This window comes from Anguilla rostrata, chromosome 18 (assembly GCF_018555375.3).
Source record: "Anguilla rostrata isolate EN2019 chromosome 18, ASM1855537v3, whole genome shotgun sequence".
NCBI classification, from domain to species: Eukaryota; Metazoa; Chordata; class Actinopteri; order Anguilliformes; family Anguillidae; genus Anguilla; species Anguilla rostrata.
In genome coordinates, this window is record NC_057950.1 from 27,157,916 (window position 1) to 27,184,097 (window position 26,182).

At 44.9% G+C, this 26,182-nt stretch overlaps 1 protein-coding gene across 3 annotated transcripts in view; it reads left to right on the forward strand.

The window, feature by feature from the left end:
* Positions 1-26,182, forward strand: part of macrod2 (mono-ADP ribosylhydrolase 2) — a 561,756-nt gene that overhangs the window by 202,681 nt on the left and 332,893 nt on the right. For all 3 annotated transcript variants that reach the window (XM_064316703.1, XM_064316705.1, XM_064316704.1), the window contains exon 5: positions 18,411-18,527. In XM_064316703.1, the coding sequence (XP_064172773.1) occupies positions 18,411-18,527 (117 nt within the window). The remainder of the gene's footprint in view (positions 1-18,410; positions 18,528-26,182) is intronic.

Below are 26,182 nucleotides of genomic sequence, written 5' to 3' on the forward strand. Positions count from 1 at the left end.
CCCCCCCCCCCGACTCTTCCGCTGTCTCCCGTTCTGTTTGCACACAATGGAGTGCGGGAGATCCCTCAAAGTGCCGGGGACGGCCGCGACTCGCCCCGTGGGTGAAACTCGGTATGATGGAGAGGGAGAGAGAGAGAGAGAGAGAGAGAGAGAGCTTTCCGAGGCCGGGATCATTCTAAATCTGGCGGCGCTAAGTCCGCCGTGGCAGACGTGCCATTTATTCTAGACAATGAGAAGAACACCTGGTGACATTAGCGGCAAATGGCCTCTGGTTAGACCACATTTCAGTCCGTTCTTGGCCATGTGCGAAAGGTACCGCTCATGATAAATATAGGAGAAATGGTGTCCTTCAAACTAGCATTGACCTGGGTAGGAAAGTCAGCACTTCTTACCCAGGGCATTTTGAGTCGCAGGTAACGGAATGCAAGCCTTATTATCACACGCATAATAATGAAGCATTTAATCATAGATGGCTCCTCTCATTGCAATCACAATTTCATCTGGAAAAAAAAAACAGTCTTTCAGTGTGGATTACATTATAATCGTTTACCGATCTATCTCAAAGCCGCCTGTGACATTTAGATATTGTAAATAGATGGGAAGAAAATATTTGAAGATTCGAGCGCAGGAAACACCGCGTGCTGATATACAGATATAAAGTTATGCTCTTATCAAATGGCCGTTTGATTTGAATCAGAACTCTTCAAGGGCTGTTACCCCGGTCGGTCTCCTCAGGGAAGTTCGGGCCGAAGTTTGCTTTGCCCAGCTCTTCACATCATATCCTCCTGTAACTAAGTATCAAATCTGGGCTGTTCCGGAACCTTCCCTGGTATTCACAGCGCTGCCAGGAAATGAAGCTGGAGAGTGACTCTTGCTGCCAGTGATTATTAACCAGTTGCCATTGTGGCCTATCAATTCATGTTCTTGAAGGGCTAATACATGCTAGGTTACGTTTTTTGAGTTCTAAAGCAGAGTCTTCATTTGATACATCACTTTAGTCCCATTATTAAAAAAAAATAAAAATGCGCTACATTTACTGCTACTGACTTCCTGTCTCACCCTTCTGCTCCCTCCAGTGAAGTCAAAGACGTTTCATTCGGGGAAAAAATCATCTCCTCACTGCGGGGTTAGAGGTGACCGCGTCTTCGAACGGCTCATTGTCCTCGGGACAGAGTTCAGACGCGTGCACAAAGGCCTCTGATTCCAGGCCCCCCCGTGTCCGGACTCAAAGAGCTTATTGTGATCGCCGCGTCTCCCGGGGGGGCTTTCAGACAGTGGGCCGCTGTCCCCCACCGGCCGGCATCCTTCTGCGACCGTCGGAAGAGGAAACCCGGGTTCTCGGCGCGGATTCGACCTCAAAGCGCGCTTCGCGTTCGCGGTCGCCCGAGCCAGAGGCCCGGGCTGACAGCGCTGCTGACTCAACGCCATTCACCCAAAGGATCGTGGGTCTGCTTGTGGCACGGCGTCCGCGAGTGACCTCGCTGACACGTCGCCAGCGCGCCACGCTTCCATGGCGATAGCCATCTACTGTTTAGGCCCCCGGACTGGCCGACGCCCACTCATCAGCCGCAACGGAAACAGTGGTTCCTCTGTTCCACCAATGGAACGTGTGAATAGGAGGAAAAGAAAGAAAAAAACCCAGAGGGGGCTTAACTACAGGAGCCATCGCTTTCGCGGTTTTCTTGACTTACACTAGAGCGATACTGGGGTGACTTTGTCCTTTTTAAAAAAAAAAAAAAAATGTAAAAACAGATTTCTTCACCACCATGGTGAAGTATGGATATAAATCACAGTGTCATATTTGGCTTTCCAGGTTCAGCATTCCCTGTCCACTATAAATTTCCATTTAGTTGTAAAGGAAATTGAGGAGGAAAGTGTTCGGTGAGTACAGGCTGTTACCTTTCCGGTTAGCGCCAAAGGGCTGTGCTTTAACAAAGACTGTCCCCGTGACTGCGGTTAGGTTTTCTCCTAATTATCTTCTCCAGAAGAAAGTGTGTCCCCTACAGCTAGGCCTTGCACCCTTTGTGACCATATTCCTTTGAGAATTACTGCCATTTTCCTCTCATTTCTGTGTGGACTGCAGGTTTTTGGTTTAATGGCAAATTACGGTAATTTAAGTAGAACTGCACATTTCAGTCTGTCTTCTATTTTAGTGAGTTTAGTGTGCATTCACTCATGCGCTTGTAGGGATATAGGTTGGCAACAAGTAGGATTTCATCATGTTCCTGTCAGACAAAACAGTCTGTCTCATGGAACACCATGCATGTGTGGGCTAAGCTGGGTGTATTACGCAAACAAGGCCGATTAATTATCCTCCATGATAAAAAAAATAAAGGTTTTCACGTAGCGAAGCCTGTGGCCAACTTCTTTTGGCAGAGAGAAAGAAAGAAAAAAAAAACACCCTGAAACCTTGCAATGATACCTGGAAAATGGAATGAAGAGAAATCAGCGATCCACTGAACTCCTGTGCTGATGGAGAACGGGCTTCGGAGTTAAGAAGTACTGGCACTGTTCATCATCGTGCTTTATGGGCTGAAAGCCCCACCTGAAAGATCAAAAGGTGTTTAAGTGGATCAGAGCGCCGAAGACAAAAAGACTGAGAAGGAGAAGGAAAAAAAAAACCTCTTGCTGGGAAATGAGATTCCTGTACCTTTGTGCCGCTCGGATACGCGAAACTGAGTTTTATTAAGGATGTATGAAGAAAAAATAAACTTTAGTCTCCGTAGTACTGAAACCCGCGTAGTGACACGGCGGAGGTGAGAGTGTTTAAAGGTTTGTTAAAATCATATCATTCGACTGATTAAAAAGGACAGAAACTCGCTGCTATTTTTTATTTATTTATTTATTTATTTTTTGTATCACAAGCTCACGGTCTGCTGTCGAGCTTCTCTTTTCCCCAGATGGGAGAAATTATCAACAGTCAAAATCAATTAATTCCTAATAATAAATGGCTCTGTACTGTACGGTTCAGTGATCCACGTACTGTATACTGTTTCAGTCTGGCCTTGACAAATTCTTCTTCGTGAAGTTCTGAAATAACAACTCCTTATCTGTGCTTATCTCAAATCAGGCTCTTTTCAGATCTTAGTGTCTCCATTTCGCTTATCAATTAGGCTTTTGCCTTGATATTTGCACACTGAAGAATGCATGCCATATGCTGGTTGGGGTAATCATGTCTGTGAATCATGTCGAATAGGCGAAGATCAATCTAATTGCAAAATCATGTTAACCAGGAAGCTCTAAATAGCGATATCTTCCAAAATAATTTTTTTTAAAACGAATGAATAAGAATAACAATGTAACTGTTGTTGTTGTGGTCGCAGGCAGCCGATCCCTCCGGTGTGAAGAGGGAGGCCTTGCCCGTCAGTGCTCTCACTGCAGCGGTCACCTGTTTCATAATGCGATATTTTGCAGATGCATCGCATTATCCGGTATTTACTTTCAGGAAACAAGATGCCGAATCGAAGCGCAAAAACCAATTACCCCCCCCGGCTTTGACGACGGGGTTTTGATCACCGCCAGTGCATTAGTTTCCTCGGCCGGACTCCGGAGCACATCTCGATAACGCGGCGCTTAAAAAGGGAAGAGCGTTTTCAATCTTAATTTGCGAGCGCGGGAAGTCCGGGCGACTGACGCGCTCCGAGTCGGAACTGTGACAGGTGTTTGCCGAGCAGCGGCTCGCACCCGGACGCCGAGGCCGTTTTATACTCCATTTGAAAACTTAATTCGTTTAAAAAACTGCCGCAGCCTCCGAACGCGAAACACATCTCAGATGTCAGAACGCGCAGGAGCACGGCTCTGACTGGAAGTGCTAGCGCGCTTCTGGGAAATCTTATATTCTCGTGTCACACTTTACCTTAATTGGTATGTAAAAACACGTCTGACGGTGCGCGCACGACATTACACTTTTTATGCACTATTTACGTACATATAGATAATGATAATGGTAAGTTGAGATAATGTTGTGCTGTTTACTGAAGTCGTTTAATGTTTTTTTTTTTTCTTTTGCATAAAAAACATTCATGGTATTGTAGAGCTGAGGGTGGAAATCCAGTGCGTGAGGCACACTGTAGTCAGTGTTCCTTCAGTGTTTTGAAGCGGCGGGTCTTCGATGGTGGCTCATGGTGGGTTGAGAGTGCACTGGTCCACTTGCATGGCTTATGTGCAAGAACAAAGGTATAGCGGTATTTGGCAAAGGACAGGGCCTGTGTTGAATTTACTGTGCAGTAAAAGCCCACATAACCACAGCAGCTGTTCATGCATTTGAATACAAAACACCAACCTTTTGCATGCTGCTATTTTTCTTAATTTCTTTAATTGCTGAGCTTGCATAGAGGTCGTCTTCTAAGGTCAGGAATTCTGATGCTGGGAAATAATTAACTTAATTTCGTTTTTCCAACTTAGTTGTTTTCCAGTTTAGCCTTCGTGCATGTATGTGCGCACACACACACAAGCTCGCACACGTACGTTCGTGCACATGAACATGCACGGACGCATGCACATTCACACAAATGTACATGCTCACACACACACATTTATGTACATGTGCATACAGAGCAAATGTATAGGCATGCACATGCACACGTACATACACACACACACACACACACAGCAAAACACATATAGTTGTAGCGTACCTATTGTAGAACAGTGGTCCTCTGTCCTACTCAATATTCCTGGCGAAGCCCTGTTATTTTACACTCGGCTAAACGGTGAATCACAGGAGCCGTCGGGTCACTGTCGTCTTTGAAGGCGCTGTTTTCACAACACCAGCGTCCACCCCTTCAGCCGGACCTCCTCTCGGGGCACATTCCAGCCCAAATTTGCTTTAATTAAGCCCCATTTTCAATCTGCCCCGTTTCACTGTTGCATTCTTCCTTTGAAAATATAATGAGGGCGTGGGGGAGGGGGATGGGTGAGGTGTGTTTCCACAGTGAGCTGCAATCCTCATCGTTCGTTTAATTTGTTTGAATAGCGAGTGTTTGGGTATTGTGCAATAATACCCTTCTACCAACACTTCAATAGCAGGAGCGCACTGCTTATCTCTTGGATGCTAGGTAGACACGATTCAACTCACAGATGCAAACGTGCGCTCAGTTCAGGAACACTTTTTCCCATTTATTTAACCTTATTTAATGTTTTTTTTCCCCCGGTCTTTTAAAACCATGCCCATTATAGCATTAGGCTAACTGCCATCTTCGCTACAATCCAAGTCATTTCCCCGAGCAGGCCGCGGCACAGTTAAAGTTTTTCCAGAGTTTTCCGCCTAAAACTCGAGCAGCTTAATTGCTTGGTTCTCTCCCAAGCGAGGCTACGCATCTTTTTTTTTTCCACTGTTTTTTTTTTTTCTCGCAGCATTCAGCGTTTCCAGTTTTATCCCCAAAACAGCTCCCACCGCCGAACTGGCAGCCTGCAAACAGATTTCGATGCTTCCTAACAGCAGACAGGAAGAGAGCAGATAGCGAGCGGTGAATTGTGGTCCGCCCCGGCGCTGAGGTCGAACGGGCGCCTGACGTTCTTCCCCCAAAAGCCAAATCGGCTTCGAGGGAGCCCAGCGAAGGCGCCGGAGAGCGAACGGGGCTCGGAACTCGTCGGAGAGAATAATCGCTCCTCTCTCGCGTTCGTCTGTCGGAGGATTAACGCCGTGCCCCTCCCTCTCGGACGTGTCTTTGCCCTCAGCTTCGGACGGCTGTAAACTGTTAGAGCACAAACCTCTGCCAGGGCTGCTGGCCTTCGGAGGAGTTTTACCTGCGGAGTTTTTCCTAAATAAATTAATTAATAAATAAGCACATGTCTTCCAATATTGCATTTTGAATGTATTGCACCATACAGTTTTGGTTGTGAACAGCCCTTCTCAGGGTGTATGTGGTTGTTTGACTGTAGGCGCATGACTAACCCAACCCGATTGGGAGGTATTTAAGGTTGCCAGGAGAACCTTTGACATGAGTTACGATTTCAAGTTGTCCGCAAATCAGGATTTCTCTCTCGACTGTCATTATGCAGCAATCAGCGTTTTCATTCAAGACAGCATGTTCCAGATTCATTCACTCCAGAGCAAAGTCCATCCGTATATATAGAGACAAAGCTGGCCTCAAAAGGAATGTGTGCTATAGGTCATTGGAAAGAGCTTTAGTTTTGTTCAATCAGGTTTGCAAGGAGAAGATGAATCATTCTTTTAGATATCAAGATGTCGGAAATTATGCGTTTAGTTTGTTTGTGAATTGGTTTCCAGATCTGTCTCACAATTCTCATCTACTGACAGCATCTTGGTATCAGCTACCTAAATCATTTGTTTGTATCAGTGTGCATCGTTATTATAATTTCAAATTCTCCTGACGGATCCGTATTTTCCCCTTAGCTTGTTAGATGTTATCAAAGGCAGGTTGTGTGAGGCTACTTCTTGTGGAGGAGGAGACTGCTCTTGTACAGGTTATCGAACATACCATACTGTTTTTGTGGAACAGCAGCTTTCAAGTCTGCCTTTGTTACGGCAGGAAGTAGCCGACTGTCATGTTTTCATTTATATTTATGGTTCTTCAGCAACAGAACAGAAATTAAATATTCTTCAGAACCCATTTCTTTGATGGTAGAACTTTCAAGCTGTAAAAAAAAAAGCACAAACACAGACACACACACACACACACACACAGCACGCACACACACACAGCACGCACACACACACACACACACACTGTGGCCTGGAAGTTTTAGCGGCCTCACTCATCAGAAAACGGCAGAGGGAGGTGTTTTTTTTGGGGGGGCCGTTGATTTGAGAAAGCGCGAGCGCAGACGTTGACTAATGGAGGAAGGCAGGTTTGGAAAGGCCCGTGATGGAGGCGATTCGCAGGGAAAGACAGGGAAGATGGGAAGACTGAGTCGTTTGAAGAATTCTGATAATGCGGGCAGGTCGTCAATGCGAGGGGGGGGGGGAGAGGGGCGGGGGCGGGGGAGACGGGGACGGGGGAGACGGAGGCAGGCGTTTGCCCGTACACGGACCCCAGACGGAGATGTTAGAAAAACAAGGTGAGGCAGCCCCGCGGGGTCCTGCTGTCCCCCGGAATCCGGCACGGCCGGGGTCTGGCACCAGCCCGTCCTCAGCTGTCACACTTTATGGGCACGACGGCAGGACCAGATGAGCCTGCGGTAACCTGACCTGTCAGAGCGGGGGGGGGGTGGGGGGGGTGGGGGGGATGGGGGGGTGTGGGTTAGGGTTACAGCTTCAGGAAAGACAATGTGTTTTCTCTCAACTCCTTCTCTTCTCCCCAGGTTTTTCGGGCTCTTCCTGTTTCTTTTCAGCTACGACTTTTTCTAATAACATCTGAATCGCCGCTCATCGGCGATAATGCGTCAAGATTCTCGGAGGCATTTGTTGTTTCAGAGATGTAAGTCAGTTTCTGTAGGAACCCGTCCCCGGCCCCCGTGCAGCACGCTGGTTTGTGTTACAGCCGGCGGTTGGAAACGCGAGTTCGGGCTCTTTTTTCCGTGAGTTTTTCTCAAGCTGGTTAAGGACACGCGGCGCGGCTCCTTTCCTTTGGCTTTGCCTTTGAATTCTTCATTTTCCAGACCCCGCTGATTTCGCCCGCCAGTCTGCCGATTTTTGGTCTGTGAAAAACTGTAACCTCCTCTTAAAGGAATGAAGGATACAACAGCTAGACTGGTGTTCAGCCTCTGCAGGTTATTTACTTCCCAAACCCTTGAAATTGAAATAAATAAATAAATAAATAAATCAACTTAGCATATGTTCTATTGTTTTTTCTCAGGAGATTTTACTGGATAAATACATAGAGGTAAAACTCACTAAAGTTCAAAGCACTTTTGTATGTCAGCCTGGATGAGAGAGCTTGCCAAATAATGTAAATGTAAATGATTGTTTTGGTTTTCAATAGCACATTACAAAAAAAAACAAAGCTTTGATTGATCTGAAAGATTAAAAGTCCTGTGATATAAATGTATTCTTAATGCCTTTGTAGCGATTTCTGACCTAAAGTGGCCTTAACAGGGTAATTCATCCTTCAACGGACTTTAAAAGTGTCGAAATAAGAACAATTAACACCATTTTTCAAAATGGCCCCAGGAGGAAGCTTGAGAACCTCTGGTGTAAATTAGCCACTCAGAGGCAATCACAGACTGGAAATTGGAAACATGAAAGTGAATGTTTTTCTTTGCTGTTTCGTGTTTTGTGCCCGTGGTGTACTGTGAAAGCTTAGAAGCTCAAATCTCTTTGCTGTTGCTTCAAGATGAAGACAACGAAAAAGAAAGACTAAGAAAAAAAACTCCAATCATCACCCCCCCATTCCACGTTCTACTGAAGTCCAGCTCCCGCAACAAGAGTCTCAACAAATAATTATCTGGTGTTTATGAAGCACCATGTTATTTATTAATTTATTTATGTAGAAATGAATATCTGAATAAAGCTACTAGTGTGGTTCTTGTCACAAGTAAGAGGATCAATCCAGCAAATACCTAAAAAAGGACATGGAGAATTTAATAAAATAATTAATAGAAAGGAACAATACATTTACAAAGAGGTCATTTGAATTATACTGATGTTGCTTTACCACTTGCAGTATCCTTTGCCCAGAGTGCATAGTGGTAAGGTTAGGATGTGTGCGGTGACCTTTGACTTCATCAGCGAATCAGACAAAAGAGCTAAACCATCGAAGGCCATTTACTCTTTCAGAGGCCCAGCACATTAAGAGGTAATGTGCGTAAGCGTATGAGGTCTGAATCTCCTTTTCCGTAGCAATCGGGTGGAATTAGGCCTTTTCAGCTTGGCCGATTTGCGAAACTTTTAAACCCCCCGTCCAACAATGGTAAATTAAACAGCGTAATTAGCATTTGAGACAATGAATATCTAATTAGACGTGACTTTGAGGTCAGAAAGATTAACATGCAAATGCTCGGCCACATTGAGGGATTATGGAAGTGAAGCTCTGATCTCTGCGAAGCACCGAGAATGAATAACGGCTAAATAGCAGAAAAAAGACAATCGTTTTTTAACAGATTTTTGTTTTGTCACTCAGATTATCAAGCTAAGTTTCCTCCAGGCCAGGCCTTGCCCTGACACTGTGGGCGCCATTTTGTTTGTCAGGAACATTCAGTGTTACAAACAGGCTGTCTGTTTGGATAACTAACTTTGCATATTTTTCTCTTTCCTGTACATTAATGGCTCCATTGATGGAGAGAGTCTTTGTTCCAAAAAAAATCTTATGCAAATGTTGAAAGGTTTGCATGCGAGAAACGAGGTGTTCCTGCTTTGATTTGACGGCTGCTGCGGACGGCGCGCGCGTGCGGTAGATCAGATATCATTCTGAGTCCACTGAGGTTCTGAAAGCGAGAATCAATGCGCATTAACTTTCTAAATGATCTTTTACTGTAAATGTGCAGGACAGGCATGCGCAGCGACTGAAAGGGGTCATAATCCGTGAAAGGAAGGTTGTTTTGAAGCGGAGCGCATAGCCGCGCGGTATCAGACGGTGACTGGCCCCTTGCTAGAGCTCACTGCTTTGTACGCCGACTCTATTGTGTGCTTACGTAATGTTGTGCTCTCATTCTTCCTTCGTTGTACCTTGATCCGTGGCTCTGATATTGTCTGCAAAAATGAATTCCCTCGCTTGGCTATATATCGATTTCTTGCTAAGCCACGCTGTAGTGATTTCCCTTAAACATGCAGGAACCGTAAGGCCTCCTAGTGCTTAGTTACAAGCCATTAGCAACGTTTAATGTTGGCTGTTGCATCTCTTTGTCTCTGTCTGATGATATGTGACCTGGGCTTGGGTTTGACGTTAGTTTTGACATTTTGACCGAAGGATCATTGTCCATCATTGACTGACAGTTCCACAGGTAATTGTCGTAGCCCCCGTGATAACAGTGGGTTTGCAGTTGTAAGAATGCTGGCCCATGTTGTGATTGGGAATACAAAGAGGAGCTATCACTGGGTGTCGTCAATCTTAGCTTTGGAGAACAGTAGATCCATGTATGAGTTCATATTAAAAATTAATGTTCGATATCTGACATTTTCAGCCTGAAGAATTTCTGACTGGCACTTGATTAGGGCTTAATTCACTACATTATCTCCTGTAGTGAAATTAGTTGGGTAGAAAATTGTATTGTTAATTGCAAAGGTAGCAGAGTGTGTGTGTGTGTGCGTGTGTGTGTGTGTGTGTGTGCATGTGTGCGCGTGCATGGCTGTGTGTGTTTGTGTGTGTGTGTGTGAGTGTGTATGTATGTGTGTGTTGGGGAGGGTTCAGGGAGTTCTAAAGAAGGGGGGGTGAAATGATTTTACTCTTATGAATCCAATAAAAATATTTATTTTAAAATATAAACACAGGTTAAAACAGTCTTGATGTTGTGAATAAGCATTTCATACTTGTTCACATTTGATTCTGTTGTAAAAGCTGTGTGTGCCTGTCCGTAAAGCACAGATATACATGTCCACAGATCTGCTGCATGTTAACGCACTTTTCTTTAGCCTGTTGACAGGCTCTCTTCCTCTTTCCTGCGTGAGCTTTTACAGTCGCTAATGCCAGCTAGGCCAGCTAGGCTAGGCCGTTCTCTGTTCTCTTAGGGCCCGAATACTGCTCTCCTTTCCACCGAGGGACCTAAAATAATTAGGAGTGAAAATTGCAGCTGACACCATTTCTGAAAACTGGGGATTGTAATGAAAGCAGAGCAGGGATCCTTTGTGCCGGAACGAGGGATTGATAAAAAAGAGAAAGAAAGAAAGAAAAAAAGGAAGAAAGAAAGACAGGTCCTCAAGCTCTGTCAGAAGCCTCTGTGAGGAAAATAAGATGTGATTTGCAGCCTTTAGTGCATATGAGAGAAAAAGGCCTCGTAAGGACCCCTTAACAGGTGCCCAACAGAGTGCCTGTGCCAAGGTTATTACACAAGGCTTCTCCCAACAACTACATAATGCACGTTTCTCAGCACAACAAGAGAGAGGCACTGAGTGAAATGCAGGAAGGTTCCGGGTCGTCTCCTTTCCCTTCTCCCCCTGTACAGAGCGAGAGGCCAGCTTCAGGCCCAAAGCCATCTTCATTAGAGGCGTTCGGCCCGCCCTTCTGGAGGGAGAAGGAAGCGGGGGAAAGTTTTCGCTAAATAAAAGCGCGGAGCGAAGGCTAATGAACGAGGCCGTCCCGCGCAGCGCGCAGAGCGGCAATCGGGAGGCGGCCGAGGGGGACGGACAGACGCGGCGTTGGCGGTTATGTTTCGCGGGGGTGAAAACCTGGCGGAACGGAGCAGATGCTGTGGCGTCCCGCCCGGGACTCCTAAACGAAAGCGCCGCCGTTAATACGTCCGGTGGGGGCGCCGGCAGAGATGCGCTTTTAAATATCGTCGCCGGTGCACGTCGCTTAGTGGAGGCCATTTTGTTTTAAAGATCGGGACGTCGTTCGGGCGTTCCCCATAGGGCTGGGCGTGAAGGAAGGCCAGAATCTACACAGTGCTGAAATCAAACTTACAGTGCAGTCCAGATCTGTGCTCACGCATTCATAAGATGGAGGGGCATGAGGTAACAAACTGGCTGAGTAGTATTTTTAGAGACAGACACATCAGTGACAAATAATTAGCTTACAGACTAGCATCGCCGTCACTGCTTTACGTTTCATCTAATTTCCAGCACCTGAGGCACTTTGAGAAACCGCATTTCAGAAATAAATACATAAATAAATAAAATGTAAATGTAAATGTAAACTACGAGAGATGGCGCTACACCCGAACTCAGCGCTGCTGTGATTGCCCGTGACTGATTGATGCGGCGCGGTTTTTTTTTTTCCCTCCAAAGTAATCGCCCTCCATTTTGAGCTTGAGCCGGGCCTCGCCGAGGAGAGGACGAAGCGGCAGACCCGCCAGCGCCTCCCCTCTCGGCGTAAATGTCACTTTCCGATAGGAATGCTAATGCGGCCGCGCGCTCCCTCCTCCGAAGGCGACTGTAAATGTCGCGCTTGGTTAATGAGGCCCCAAACCCATTTCTGTGCGATCGCAGCGGCCTCCTTTAACGCCCGAATCAGCGGGGAATTACCCTCAAATCCCGCTTATATTAGAAAATAAATTGACAGCGATATCGCATCTGGGTCATTCTCCCCCGTCTTGAATCCTGAGACCTGCGTCTTGTTGTCGCTAATTTCTTTTTTCGACGGGAGGAGACTCTTTAAGGCCGGGCCTGTGAGAAGTATTAAGGGGGAAAAGCGAGGCAATGCATTTACAATTCGCCCTCCCTCCCTGCCGCGAAGCAGCTTTTCCGTTGACCTTCTCAGGGGTGGCGTTCCTGCATAGCTTTTTCTTTTTGCACGTTGTGCGATTTAATGCGGTCGGGCGACCTTTGACCCCTCCTTATCCTACGAGATGGGCAGAACTTGCAGCTCTCTCTGAAGGGCTTTGCAGTCTGCGTTTGCGTCCCGGTGAACCTCAGTGGGCCAGGATTCGAACCGCGGTGCCAGATCTTCAGCCTCCTGGTTTCGGATGGTCAGCCCGTTGGCTAACTGCAGTTCTTGATGAGGCTGTTAATTTCTTTGCTTACGCACGCGCTCTGATCGTTCGGCCAATCAGAGCGAGTGCTGTAACCGTGTTCCCGTTGCCTGCCGGTGTGTGAGGCAGTCTGGCGTGCTTGTTTTGACAGATAAGATCGGAAATGAGAGGCTCCTGTTTTTCCAGCGCGCCGCGGTGATTGCTTTGCCCTTTGTGGCACGTGCGAGCCCTTCTCCTCCCCTGTGCGCTTTGCTTCTGTTAAGCCAAAAAACAAAATGAAAACATTTTCTCAAAGTGAGTTCTCTGTGTGCTGGTGCATGTTCTCTGTTGCGTTTGCTTTTTTCCGTGCACGTCCTTATGACATTGTACCCCTATCCCAAACTTTGACCCCGCCCCCAGCGCTTTTGGTCTGTGGTGGTCTGTCCCCCAGTGTCTGTGGCAGTCTGTCCCCCAGTGTCTGTGGCAGTCTGTCCCCCAGTGTCCGCGGCGGTCTGTCCCCCAGTGTCCGCGGCGGTCTGTCCCCCAGTGTCCGTCGTGGCGTTGCTGTTTATGTTTCCTCTCTCTGTCCCGCCCGCGGGGTCCTCTGATGTGCAGGCCGCTGGGGTCGCCGACCTGATCGCCTGATGGAAAAACAACAGTCAGCGCTGAAGCCACGCACTGTAAATACGGGCCGCTGTGTTTGCCCTCTCCTCCCTGCGTGCTGACCTTCTCCTTGGCCAGCTGCAGCGCGATAGTAAAAGCTATATCAGTATCACTACCGACCTTCTCCTTAGCGCAGTTGCGCAGCAGGCTCTTGCGCTTATATCGTATCACTACTGACTCTCCTTGCAGCTGCAGCAGCAGGCTAGTTAAACAGCTTATATCAGTATCACTACATCAGGAGAGTACACAGATCTGTCTTACTAAACCCACTCACAGTCACAAGCATGGATTTAACTGATAATAATAGATATTATTATAGATTATTTTTATTCATACAACACACACGCCTGTGCGCGCGCACACACACACACACACACATACACACACATACACTCCTGTCCTGTTCATGTGCATTTATGTCACATTTTAATGAATCCTTTGTAATTATACCATGTTATGTGCAGTTCACATATGATTTTCAAAGATTATAGCAGATGTATAATCCCTGGGAAATAAACGCGGGTGGCTTTTCTTTTAAATTGCACTCTTTCTTTAGCATTTGAAACAGTGTGCAGAAAGGAAACGCAACATCCCTGCGCAATAACATCTATACCATTTTTAATCATTTTCATGTTTCCTAACAAGCCATAAGCTTGTTTCTTAGCAACCGGACTGCAGCTACGCATTGTGGACTTGCATGTTCAGTGACCAGATCACACACTTAAACAGACTGATAACCTCTGGCAGCAAGTCTAACCTCTCAGGTTATGTAAGTGTTTCACTTTTTGTCAATTCACTGTGGAGCAACAGATACTGAAATATCACTAAAACTAAAATTGGTATTATTTATGAAATAAATACATAATATAAATATTAAAAAATATAAAGTATAAATGTAAAATATGTCTTCACTTAGCAAGAGATCTTTTTTAAAAATTGGTTTGACATGCTTGTTCTTTTCCCCCTTGGGTGTATGAATAACATATGTCTACCCCACAAGAGTTAATGTGCACTACATAAAAGAGGTAGTGTGCAGAAAAAAGTATTACCGCTGTGGAAGTTGTAGGTGCGCTTTTAAATCAGCATTAAAATGCAATTATTGAAGTATTAAAGCAATTACGAAGGTTGTGTCATGCTTTACTTGTGAGACCTGCAGTGTCGTTCTGAATGCTGTACAGATGCACCCATTACCCCTCTCTTAATGCCTTCCTGCGCTGCGCACATTTGCACACCAGATGCAGAAATATAAGAGCTGGCTTGGATAGCGGAAAGTTAGAGATGTAATTCCCCTCGCTGCGGGGCTATAAATTGTTGATACGCGTCGATACGTGATCGATGGAAGGTGAGGCGCTGACCCCGCCGGCGTTTTTCGCGGGATGCTTTATTACCCGCCCCGAGGGCCCAGTCTGGCTCGGGGCGAGCGGGGTAGACGCGGTTCGGCGGAGCCTCTGAGGCGGGCGAGCGAGCGAGGGTGAGAGAGAGAGAGAGAGAGAGAGAGAGCTCCTCCACCCAAAACTCTTTTCGTTTTCGTTAGCGGCCCTGTCTGCGGGCGAACCCGAATACGATTTTTGTAGCCGGGGTGGGGCGAGCTCGCTTTAACCCAAGATGAATCCGTTGAGGGGCGGCAGTGGGATGGTGGGGGGTGGGGGGTGGGCATGAAACCGAACACAGGAATGAAAAATTACCCAGAGATCCCGTCTTCTTTCTTTAACCGGCGCAGGACACGCGAGAAGGCAGAGTCCACATGGGACTCATTAATATTTGTTTACACTCCTCAGCGCTGTCATCATCGTCGCTATCATCGCTTTTTTATCTTTTTCTTTTTTTCGCTCGGCTACGGCGATGGCGTTTCGAGCCGCTCCGTGTCACACGCGCGGTTGCGTTCACATCGCGTGTGTCGGGTTACTTGCAGAGGCACTGACACTTGAAAATGATGTGCGCAAGGCGTTGTCATTCCAGATAGAAAACACTGACTTATATCGCCTTCCTGTAAACATTGCGTTCGCTCTCCAACCTGCCCTACAGTGTGCATTCACATGAGCTTGATGTGGTAAGATATGCCATCTTTGTTCTGCACCTTATATCTGATCCCAGGTCCCAAGATTCTGCTTTACTGTGTCTTACCTTACAAGTTTGCGCTGGCTTTGGTTATAATTTGTGTTCAGTGAAATGTTAGTGCCAGGAAATATTTTACGTTGGATAGAGCTGCTTTTTGTATATACTGCGCATAAAATTTTTTTCTGGTCTTGGAGAAATAATAAATAAATTAAAATAAATCTGTATAATCAAGCAACAATAACACCTAAGTAATTAGTTTAATTTCTCTTTAATTTCTCTCAAAAGAACGGCAGAAATTATCATAGAAATGTATAATAATTGGTAGTGCTAGAATATTATTTAGCTTTTGTACTGTAGAAAATACAGAAAATGCTGGAAAATGTAATTGATAAACATACAGTACCATAATTCATGCTTCTACCTTAATTTGGATCTATTTGGACTATATGCATTTATACTATGTCATAAATCTGCATTAAAACACTAATTCAGATCCTCTCTGATACAGAGATGCTTCTCTAATATAGCCACTGTTTCTGTTTATGTTCTGCATTTTCGGCTTTTTAAAATGAGTTTTATTCTCATAGCAACTGCACTGGCACGTGCCTGCTCCGCCTGGCAGGGGTTCGGTTCAGAAAGGACATTTTTTGCGCTGATGGATGAGCTTATTTGGAGCGTGCGTCTTATTTCCTGTCACAGCAGCCACACAGGTGTGCGAAGGACACGAACGTCACAGGATTCACACCTGGGTCTCATTCATTAGCTTTAAGATGACAGGAGCTCGCCGTGATAGAACACTTTGAAAATTGAGTTTCTCCGGGTGTGAAAAAACAATCGTCTGTCGCAACGGTATTCAGCAGTAACAAAGGCGGTCTCATTATAAGCGATTCAACAATGTCTCAGTTATTCGGTTTTGGTTGTCGGAGTTGCACTGCGCATGGAGACCAGTAACGGAAAATAAATCAGGTAATTTATTAATTAAACCACCGCTACTTTTTTTAGTTCCAGAACTAAAACAGTAAAGTTTCGTTCTTGCGTGTAGACGTCCGGATCCTGAGTGTCTTCTTCAGAGTCTTGATATTTTGTCATTGCACGGCGATTGCAATCGGTCTCTGTCAGCTGGCTGTTCCCCAGTCCATTAAAGATGATTGATAGGGCTGAACTTTGGAGGGAGGGGAATCTCTCTCTCCAGCTGCTGTTTTTTACACGTCCTCGGGCAGACCGCGAGGAACCGCGAAACGCAGCTCTGTGAAATTCCACACCTTTCCCTTTATAGACAGATAAAATCTTTGACGGGCTGAAGTGTTATCGTTGTGGAGTTTTATGACAGTTCTGTTCTGCCGGCCCTTGATTTGTTCCGCCGCTCATCTTCTCCGTGACGTATTGACGGCGCCGTCACAAGGCACACACAAGTGCTGCATTTCTGACACTGACCAGGCAGGATTGAGGCGAACGGCTTTAAGGCCTCTCCAATCAGATGGTGTCTCATTGTGTGGCCAAATGGATATAGATACTGGTCATTAAACTCGAAACCCATCTGCCCAGCGTATGTGTCTGGATAAACTGACCCATTCATCCAGTCCCACAGACAAGGTCAATGGCAGCAGTTAATGGAGCTGAACGTGAAGTTCCTGTTTATGCGTTTTAAAAAACGGAGAGAGAAAAAGCCATCTTTGTTCTCATCTATACCAGTTGTTTTTTTGTTTTTCCTCTGATGGTTTATATGGACAGGAATAAATTGGAACGCCATTGGAATTCCGCGATACATCCCTTGTGATTGATAACTGGCTCGGAGCAAGACGTCAGTTCTTGGAGACGGATAATTTGGATCTCCACGTCGCTGCCTCATTGCGCGAGATACGCTATCAATCAGGCGCGCCCTGGCTTTAACTAAGTTAAATTGAATCCTTATGAGGAAGCACTCCCAAATGCTAGATCTTCTGAAAGCGTACTGACACCGTCCTGTGCTCCTTGCAAGATGAACTGGACTGAAACGTATAATCCCAGATGTTTCAGACTACAGGGAAACGCTGTCATTTTTGCATTTTGAATTGCAGCTCATAAACTAGCATTAGTGTTAATTCTTACGCAGGGCATCTGTTGCCACGGCACTGTGCCGACGATCTCATCTCAAGAATGCAAAAAAAAAAAAAAAAAGTTTATTTATTTATGTATGTACGTATGTATTTATTTATTTATTTTCCTCTAGCTGCAGGGGTCACAATTTTGCTCCTAAAAATGGGTCGGAATAATTGCGATGATTTAATGTGCCTTGATTATGGGGTGCTGGAACACTAAGAAGACACTGATTAGCCGCGTCTCACAAACCGCTTCACAAAGAATCTGTCAACATTTAAGAAGGCGGGGCCTCTTCCTTTGGATTCGGAGGGAAATAAAAGCACCAAACGGCAAAAGAAACAGTAATAGGACACATTAGCCACTTAGGATAATTCAGGGAGCATAATGACCCTAAATGAGATGGGACCAAATGTGGAACATCTGCTCTGTATTACGGCACCGCAGTGATGAAATACGGCAGGACTTGGGCTGCTCTTTCACAGCGCTGCTCTGACTGCTCTCTGACTGCTTTCCCAACGACGCTTCGGCCGAGTCCCCTCGAAGTCGGCCCGGTTCAGGGCCGGCACGTCTCCGAGGACCTCGTCCACCGCGAACGTTTATTTATTTATTTTATCACTTTTAAAAAAATATCTGGGTGATTTGTCAACGCTAAACGTAAAAAAAAAATAATAAAAAAACCCATTTGGCTTCTGTTGGCACGGCGGCCAAGGGCAGGGAGAGCGGGTAGGCCGGGTCCGTAAACCGCTTCCCGAGAGCCGCAGATGTGAGACGGCACGTGTCGGAATGCCGGAGACGGGGAGGCGGGAACGGGATGTCGGCGGTGGGCGTTGCGTGTTCTCCTGCGGGGGAAGGGAACGGTTTGGCCTGACTTTCCTGGGAAGGGTTGTATTCCTGGCAGAGCCGGCTCTGGGGTTTTGGTGGCCCTAAACAGGAATTTGGGATGAACCGATAGCGAGGGGTGGGGGGGGGGAGAGGAGACACATAAATAACAGTACTGTACAATTCATGTGTGCTGCACAAAACCTTTTAACTTGAATTCTGTGGCCCAGTGATGGCTGCGGCACTAAAGGACTGCATTGAGTGTTTATGCTAGCGGCCAGCTCTGATTTCAAGTCGGTTCACCTCACCTTTCCTGTGTGTCTGTCTGTCTGTCCGTGTTGTTCCAGTTGACGGCTGCATACACAAAGCCGCGGGGCCCTGTCTGTACGAGGAGTGCACCACGCTGAACGGCTGCGACACCGGCAACGCCAAGATGACCGGCGGCTACGAGCTCCCGGCCAAATGTGAGTACCTTCCGTTTACTGCTCAGGCGCTTACCCCCTGGTGGCAGGTAGCCTTCTTTACTGCTCAGGGCCTGCTGTACCACCTCCCCTGGGCTGGCAGGGGTACCGGGGCCTTCCCTTTACTGCTCAGGACCTGCTGTACCACCTCCCCCTGGGCTGGCAGGGGGTACCAGGGTCTTCCCTTTACTGCTCAGGGCCTGCTGTACCACCTCCCCCTGGGCTGGCAGGGGGTACCAGGGTCTTCCCTTTACTGCTCAGGGCCTGCTGTACCACCTCCCCCTGGGCTGGCAGGGGGTACCAGGGTCTTCCCTTTACTGCTCACGGCCTGCTGTACCACCTCCCCCTGGGCTGGCAGGGGGTACCAGGGCCTTCCCTTTACTGCTCAGGGCCTGCTGTACCACCTCCCCCTGGGCTGGCAGGGGGTACCAGGGCCTTCCCTTTACTGCTCAGGGCCTGCTGTACCACCTCCCCCTGGGCTGGCAGGGGGACCGAGGGCTGGACTGCAGCTCTCCGATTGGCTGGCTAACAGGGACCAATCCCTGCCACTGGAATACGGTTTTGAATTCCGTCGGCTGGCTGTTTATCACGCACCTTGTGAGGAACGGACTGATATCGCCGGATTGATGATATGAAGGGAGATGCTTGCTGTGTGGTGCGTCCCCTCACCGTCAGGGATAAACAGCTGTCAAGATTATATGGGTCTTTTTATCGCTGACTTATTGATTTGAACAGATTGTGTGAGCTGATTTCATATCTCAGGTTTGAATTATGGAATATGTTGTTATGCTAGTGATGAACAGGAAAAACTCTGAGCGTTTGTGTGTGTGTGTGTGTGTGTGTGTGTGTGTGTGTTTCATTGTTGGAGGTGCATTAACAGGAGACATTTTCATGAAAGAAACATCCTTGCGGCTTGTGCATCTGCATTGCTGGTGTCTGATTGGCCTAATGGGAACAGAGCTAATGATGTTCCTGGGGCCAATTTGGGGACAGGCCTGTATTAGCTTAGAGTTTCTGCTCACGCATGGCCTCTGTGAGTCATTAGGACGGACAGGACTGTGTGTGCAGCTGGGGGAAGTGGGGAGGGGGGGGAGGGATAATTATTTTTAATGCACCTGTCACTCCAGAGGTCTGTCAGAAAGGCCATTCCCGACAAAGCTGGAAAAACACAGAGAACAACAAACAGCTCTGCCCTGAATGATCCCTGGCCTGTCTGTAGTCCCTGCGGACATAATGGAAGTCTTCTTTGCTGATATTCTGTTTAGCCGTGGCAAAGGCAGGCAGACTCTATCTTAGCACTCTTTACTAATTTCATTTTTTGTGCGTGTGAGATCCCGCTTCACAGAAAGCTTTGCTTTGCAAATGTCAGGGGTTTGATGAAGATGTTGTACATTCTCTTTTCAAGGAGTATTTGCAAGCTTTGCAGCTATAGGGTGTCTTGCATCCACATCTTCTACATACTGAAGATACAGTTACACGGTACATTTTTTGTGATTTTGTAAAATCACCTATTTATCACTTTTTACAATTTTTTGTTCTACTCCACTCTTCTCTCACTAATGTGCATTTTTTCCCCACTCATTTATTAAAATCTTTCATGAAACTCAAATAACACGGCAGTGCCAAATTATACTAAGTGAAATTTTGAACGGGGGTCAAGTTTGAAATGTGCAAGTGATTGCGTAAGAAATGTCATAACTGGTGCAGTTTCATCAATAAAATGTAGAAATCTGCAATATAATAAACATAAAAATAAAATTATTTCTGTGTTTTTACATAAGGTAGTTCTATACCAAAATATGTTTAATTTGTTTCAATAATAAATACCCACTTAGCCAGTGATTTCACAAATTTATGACACTCAATGCATTGCACAATGCATTGCTGTCTTTCAAGCTAGATAGTGAGGGCATGAGGGTTTTTTTTATAGTAAAATCAAACCAAATGTCATGTCAGTTTTCATTATATAATAATCGTAATCATTTGTTATATTTTCAAAGATTTTGCGCATGGTGATCCAGCATATTTGTTGGGGCTGTTTGATCACATTACAGCAGTGACAACCAGTGGAGCCTTCAAGACGTGGATAAGTAGGATCAGGTGTCTTAGTGCTGAGCTAAAACAGAACCTGCACCCACACCGGGCCTTATAAGATCAGGTTTTGACACCCCTGATGTAGAGTACAATCACAGGATGTTCAAATCTCAGACCAAAAACCCCCTGTATGTATAGTTCATGTCTTCTAACACTGAAGATGTTGCTGCAGTATGTGTTTGATTTATATAAAACGTGGTTTGTTCCATGAAGGAATCAAAAATATCAAAAAAGTACAGCCTATAGGTATTTGTACAGTGACACTATTCTTGTTGTTTTGTCTCTGTACTCCAGCACATTGGATTTGAAATACAAAGATGGATATGATGTTAAAGTGCAGCCTGTCAGATTTAATTAAAGGGTATTCATGTCCATATCCAGTGATGCATCTACAGATGCTGGGTATTTTCCTTGGTGAAGTTCTTCCAGGCCTGTAGTGCAGCCATCTTCAGTTCCTGTTTGTTTCGGGGGATTTTTGCCTTCAGTCTTCAGCAAGTCGAAAAGCATGTTCAGTTGGATCCAGGTTGGGTGAGGTACTTGGCCAGGCAAGAAGATTCCAAGTCCACATTTCAGTCCTGAAAAACTCCATGGTTGCTTGCCATGTGTTTGGGGTTATTGTACTGCTGTAAAGTTAAGAGCCGTCCAATGAGTTTTGAAGCATGTGGTTGGCCCTGAGCAGATAAGATGTTTCTGTACACTCCAGAATTCATCCTACTGCTGAATGTTAGCAGTCACATCATCAATAAAAAAGAGAACAAGTTCCAGTGGCAACCGTACACGCCTAAGCCATAACACTACCTCCATCATGTTTCAAATATGAAGTGGTATGCTTTGGATCATGAGCAGTTACTTTCTTTCTCCACACTTGTTTCCATTGCTTTGGTACAGACTAATACTCATTCCCATCTGTCCATAACTGTTCTACAGTTTTGTTAAATGTACTGTTTAGCAAACTCTAACCTGGCTGTTCTTTCCTTGAGGCTTACCAGTGGTTTGCGCCTTGCGGTGAACCCTATGCCATTATGCAGGTGTAGTCTCTCTCTTTATTTTAGTCTTTGACACATCTATGCCTACTTCATGAAGAGTGCTCTTGATCTGTTCAACTGTTGAAAATGGGGTTTTTCTCCACAATTAATAGTATTCTTGCTCATCCACTGCAGTGATCTTCTGTGGCCTACCGGGTTGTTTGGTATTGCTGAGCTCATCAGTGCATTTCTGTTAAACAATGGACTAAACGGTTGATTATCTTTGGTCCTCATGTTGAAAGACAATTGCAACAGACTCCAAATTCCACACCTAGAATCATGACCTTTTGGTAGCTTTTTTTGCGCATGAACTAATGCTGGATCAGTATACAGCGGGCCAAGAATAAACTGAGCAGCCAACTGTCGACTTACTTTTGCTTCCCTAAAACGAACACAAAGGGTTGTAATTCCTGCATGGTTCACCCGATAGGGATGTAAATGCTTGCAAATCTGCACTTTAACCTCACGTTCATTGTCTCATTTCAACCCCAGTGTGCTAGAATACAGAGCCAAAACAACAAAAACTGTGTCACTGTCCAAATACTTATGTAGTGCTCTGTAATTCTCTGAAATTATTACCTTCTGTCACACAATTTTACAGTGGCAACCTCATTTATCATTGTTTCTAGACTGTGCTAACCTGAAGAATAGTCTTCACAAAACATTATGTTGAAATCGCAAAAATAAAAAAAAAACAGGAATGATGCACTGTTACTTTGTTTACTAGTGTAATATAAAAGAAATTTCAGACTTGTTCTAGGGACAGGTAAGGAGGCCAACCCCCACCAATGGCTTCTCTCTGTCTTTGAACATTAGATGTAATTCAGAAGTATCTGGAATTTTAGTAGAAACCTATTGTACTGTAACAAGGTGTTTTTCAAATACAGTCTCTTGCAGAATGAACACGAGCTTCTGTTCTGTTTCAATTTCTCTTCTTGTCTTCTGTGGTTTTATGTCTCAAAAAGTGATCTTTCCCCTCTCAGGTTTTGTGGAAATATGTGGCTCGTATTATTTTCAGTCTCACCGATATTTCATTTTTCATATCTCATCTTTGGACTTTTTTGCACTGTGTGCAGGAGCCTTATATTAACATAATCAGACAGGCCGTGGTATAAAAAGCAACACTCACACGAGGCTGATTAGGCACAGCTTTCCATCGTAGTGAGAGCGGGACAGAACGGCTTCCGGGAATGCACGGATGTGAATACGTTTGATTATTAAGGGCAAGCGCTGCCAAAAGAGGTTTAAAATGTCCAGATGTTTGTTAGTTGCGGTGGATATCTATTCAAGTCTGTCCTGTACATGTAATTATTATTTTCCTTCTTTATTGTTATTGAAGGCAGACTATGCAGGGGTTTTTTTTTAACTTGAAAATATGATTAAATGACCAGGTTAAGGCATATCTATGATGAACTGGCAATCTATGTCTTTACTTAGTTTCACCAAATTCCTGCACCTTTTACCTGTATTTGTTATTGTTAAAAATTGTTTGTGACATTTCTGGGCGTGGCACTCTTTTCTGTGTGGGGAGGGGTGGGCGTGGCCACCGAGCCTGAGGTTTGGGATCAGATGAAATGCTAGATAACATGCCTCCAGCCCTAAAACAAAAAAGCTTTACTATACAAGAACAATAAAGCACGCAGTAGTCATTGTTGCCTTGGTTATGTTCATGAAGAAAACCATTTAAAGCGTTTATTTATTTATTTATTCTGGCAAGTTTTGGACCAGTGCGGCATCTCATTCTCTTGTGCGTGTATTTGCACATATATGCATAAATACATGATGTTCTTCTACTAATGGTTGAGTCTTTCTCATCTTTAAAGTTGCCAGTAACACATTGCAAAAATGACAGATGGTCCGTTCACCATTTATGCTTTGGCAGTGTGTTGGCTTTCTGAAGTGGACTTTCTCACTTTCTTAATTTGCCAAAACACTACGCTGGTTTTTCTCAGTCTGTGCTCCGAAAATATGTCAGGCTCCCTTAGGAAGCAAGTGACTACCAGCTGGAACCTTTTTAGCGATTTCTGCTTGAAGCCCCAGTTCGACGGGGGCTGTGGGTAGGGGTGCCCTGCAATGGGTCAACCCGTTCTTTCTTTTAATGGTGTGATTATGCAGTTTTCGAAAATTTTAACTGCTGCCCGGATAAGCCTTTTACTATGTTGTCTTATGCTTGTGAGGTTAAGAGAGGTGATGATCTTTAAAATATTTTTTTTTTTTTACATTTTAGTTTCTTAATTTTTTATTTTTGGTTTTTGACATTTATATTTTACACTTGGTGAAACCTACAATTAATCATGAATCTCTTTCCCTGTTCTCTTTTTGTTTTTCATAAGGTCTCTCTTTAATTACACTGTAAAATGTCCAATGTTTATTGAACTCTAGCAGTATGAATTCAACTGTTAACAGATAACATTTGGTCCCATTCTGGAAATGTTAAATGTTATCCAAATGTTATCTGTTAAGTTGAATTTACACTGGGCATTTTAATGTGTAGATTTCCCTTCCTTTACCTTCTAGAAATGTGGCATGTTTATATTTGTAGCAGTCCACCAGATGTGATCATGTTTGATGATTATGGTTATTTATCACTGAAGAACGACCCTTGGGCAGTGAGTGGAATTAAGTGTATTGGACTGACACGGTATTTTTATGTACACTGCAGTTACCTTCTTTCAGTAGGTATTCATTTTTTTTGTCCTTTTTTAAAAATGATTTTACACAAATTTTGACGCAATCATTGACGATGCTCTTGTGGCCCCACTGTGCGGTCCACACCTGTGCAGGAATCAGCCCATGAACTCCTCCAGCTCAGAGGCCCAGAAGTCCCTGCCTGTTTCCCTTACTGCACGCCACGCCACACAGCACAGCTAGCACAAAGCTAGCACCAGTAACGTGCAGTCTGCTTCATGGCTGCTTTCATGATGTACCCATATTTGTTCCACCACACCCATCCCACTGAACATTTTTTGTGGTGGAATGTTGGAGAAACGTCTTCTAGGTGTTCAGGTGAAATTCCAGCTGCATTTTTGAAAGTTTTCCAGTCATAGCCAGACTATATCCAGGTGATACCTTAGCAATATTATGGTTAACCCAGTCCGTATATGTCAAAACATCTCTCGATCTAGATTTCCACCCGTCTGGGCATCTAGATTCTGGCTTATGGACAATGGGATTGTTGCCCTGTTTATATTGTCCCCGAGAGGATGTGTAATGTTCTACTAAACTGAATAGCATTTTGAATTCAATTGTGGGGACGCATATCTCTGCTTACCTGTTTCAGGGGATTTGTTCAGCTATAGACTATGCTGTTGCTGATTTAAGTTCTCCTGAATCCAGGGGTGCTAACCATGCCCTGTTTCTCCAGACTTCTGCTAATAGCATGGCCTGGACACGAACCAGTGAAGTTTAGAGCTCGAGCCTTGGTGTTGGTGTGACACTGTGACACTGCTTTCGTTCCATGCAGGGAACACTAATCCCGGCCAGTCCGGGCTGTGTGGCGCTGAGTGATGTTCCTTAACCTGAATTGACTTCCTCCACCTCGATGGGAGTTAATAAGCAGAAACGCAGAGCGCGAGAGGAAAAAGAAAATGCACTAATGTACACAGGGATCAATCTCTTAAGGAAAATGCATCTTCCACCCCTGAGCAGTGCCTGAAGCTATTGTCTCAGAACATTGGATTACCCCCTGCTTCTGAACATACAGTTCTGACACTACATTGCAGCTGATAATTACATTTCTTTAAAAATGCTGTCTGTTGTAATTTGTTAAAAGATGGGGAAATGGTGCTCCATCAGTTTCATCTAAGAGTCTCTGAAATATATATATATATATATATATATATATATGTATATATAGAAACGGGTAAGCTGAGCTTTTTAAAGTGGCCAGCCACATCTGGGCTTAATTATTAATACATTAAAGGAATTATCCATATACAGTACTATAATGGAAAGATACTAAATAAAACAGTGCCTGTTTATGTGTGTTTGACAAAGACACTCTGTTTTCTCTTCTGTTTTATTGTGAAAAGAAGCTGTGACTTTAAAGATAATTTGAAAAGGACTCCAGATGTTTAGTGCTGCATAAACATTTTTTTTCTACTTATGAATCTGGAAGGGACAATGGCTGACAGAGTATGATGGTGTTAGTGGAGTATTTCTCTATCCCTAATGTTTGGAAGTGTAAATGTTGAGACAGCCTTCACTTTCTGTTCTGTATCGTCTTTTCATACTTTAAGTGTTCTGGGAAATTCTGCATTGGCACAAACCCAATAGCTCCATTAACTTATCTTTTGCGATGAAGTCTCGCATCCATCTTTATTTCAAATCACCAGCATTTCGCTTCTCAAAATAAACTTCTTTAAAGCAGTGTGGATGGTTGATGCAAACATTTGTTTACTTTCTACTCACAAAAAAAGAACCATTTTGGAGAAAAACAAGACCTTGCTTGCAAAATATGACATTAAACATTAATCTGTCTGTTTACGGTGTCAGAATTTTTATTTCAGAACATTTGCAGAGTATGATCATAAATGCACA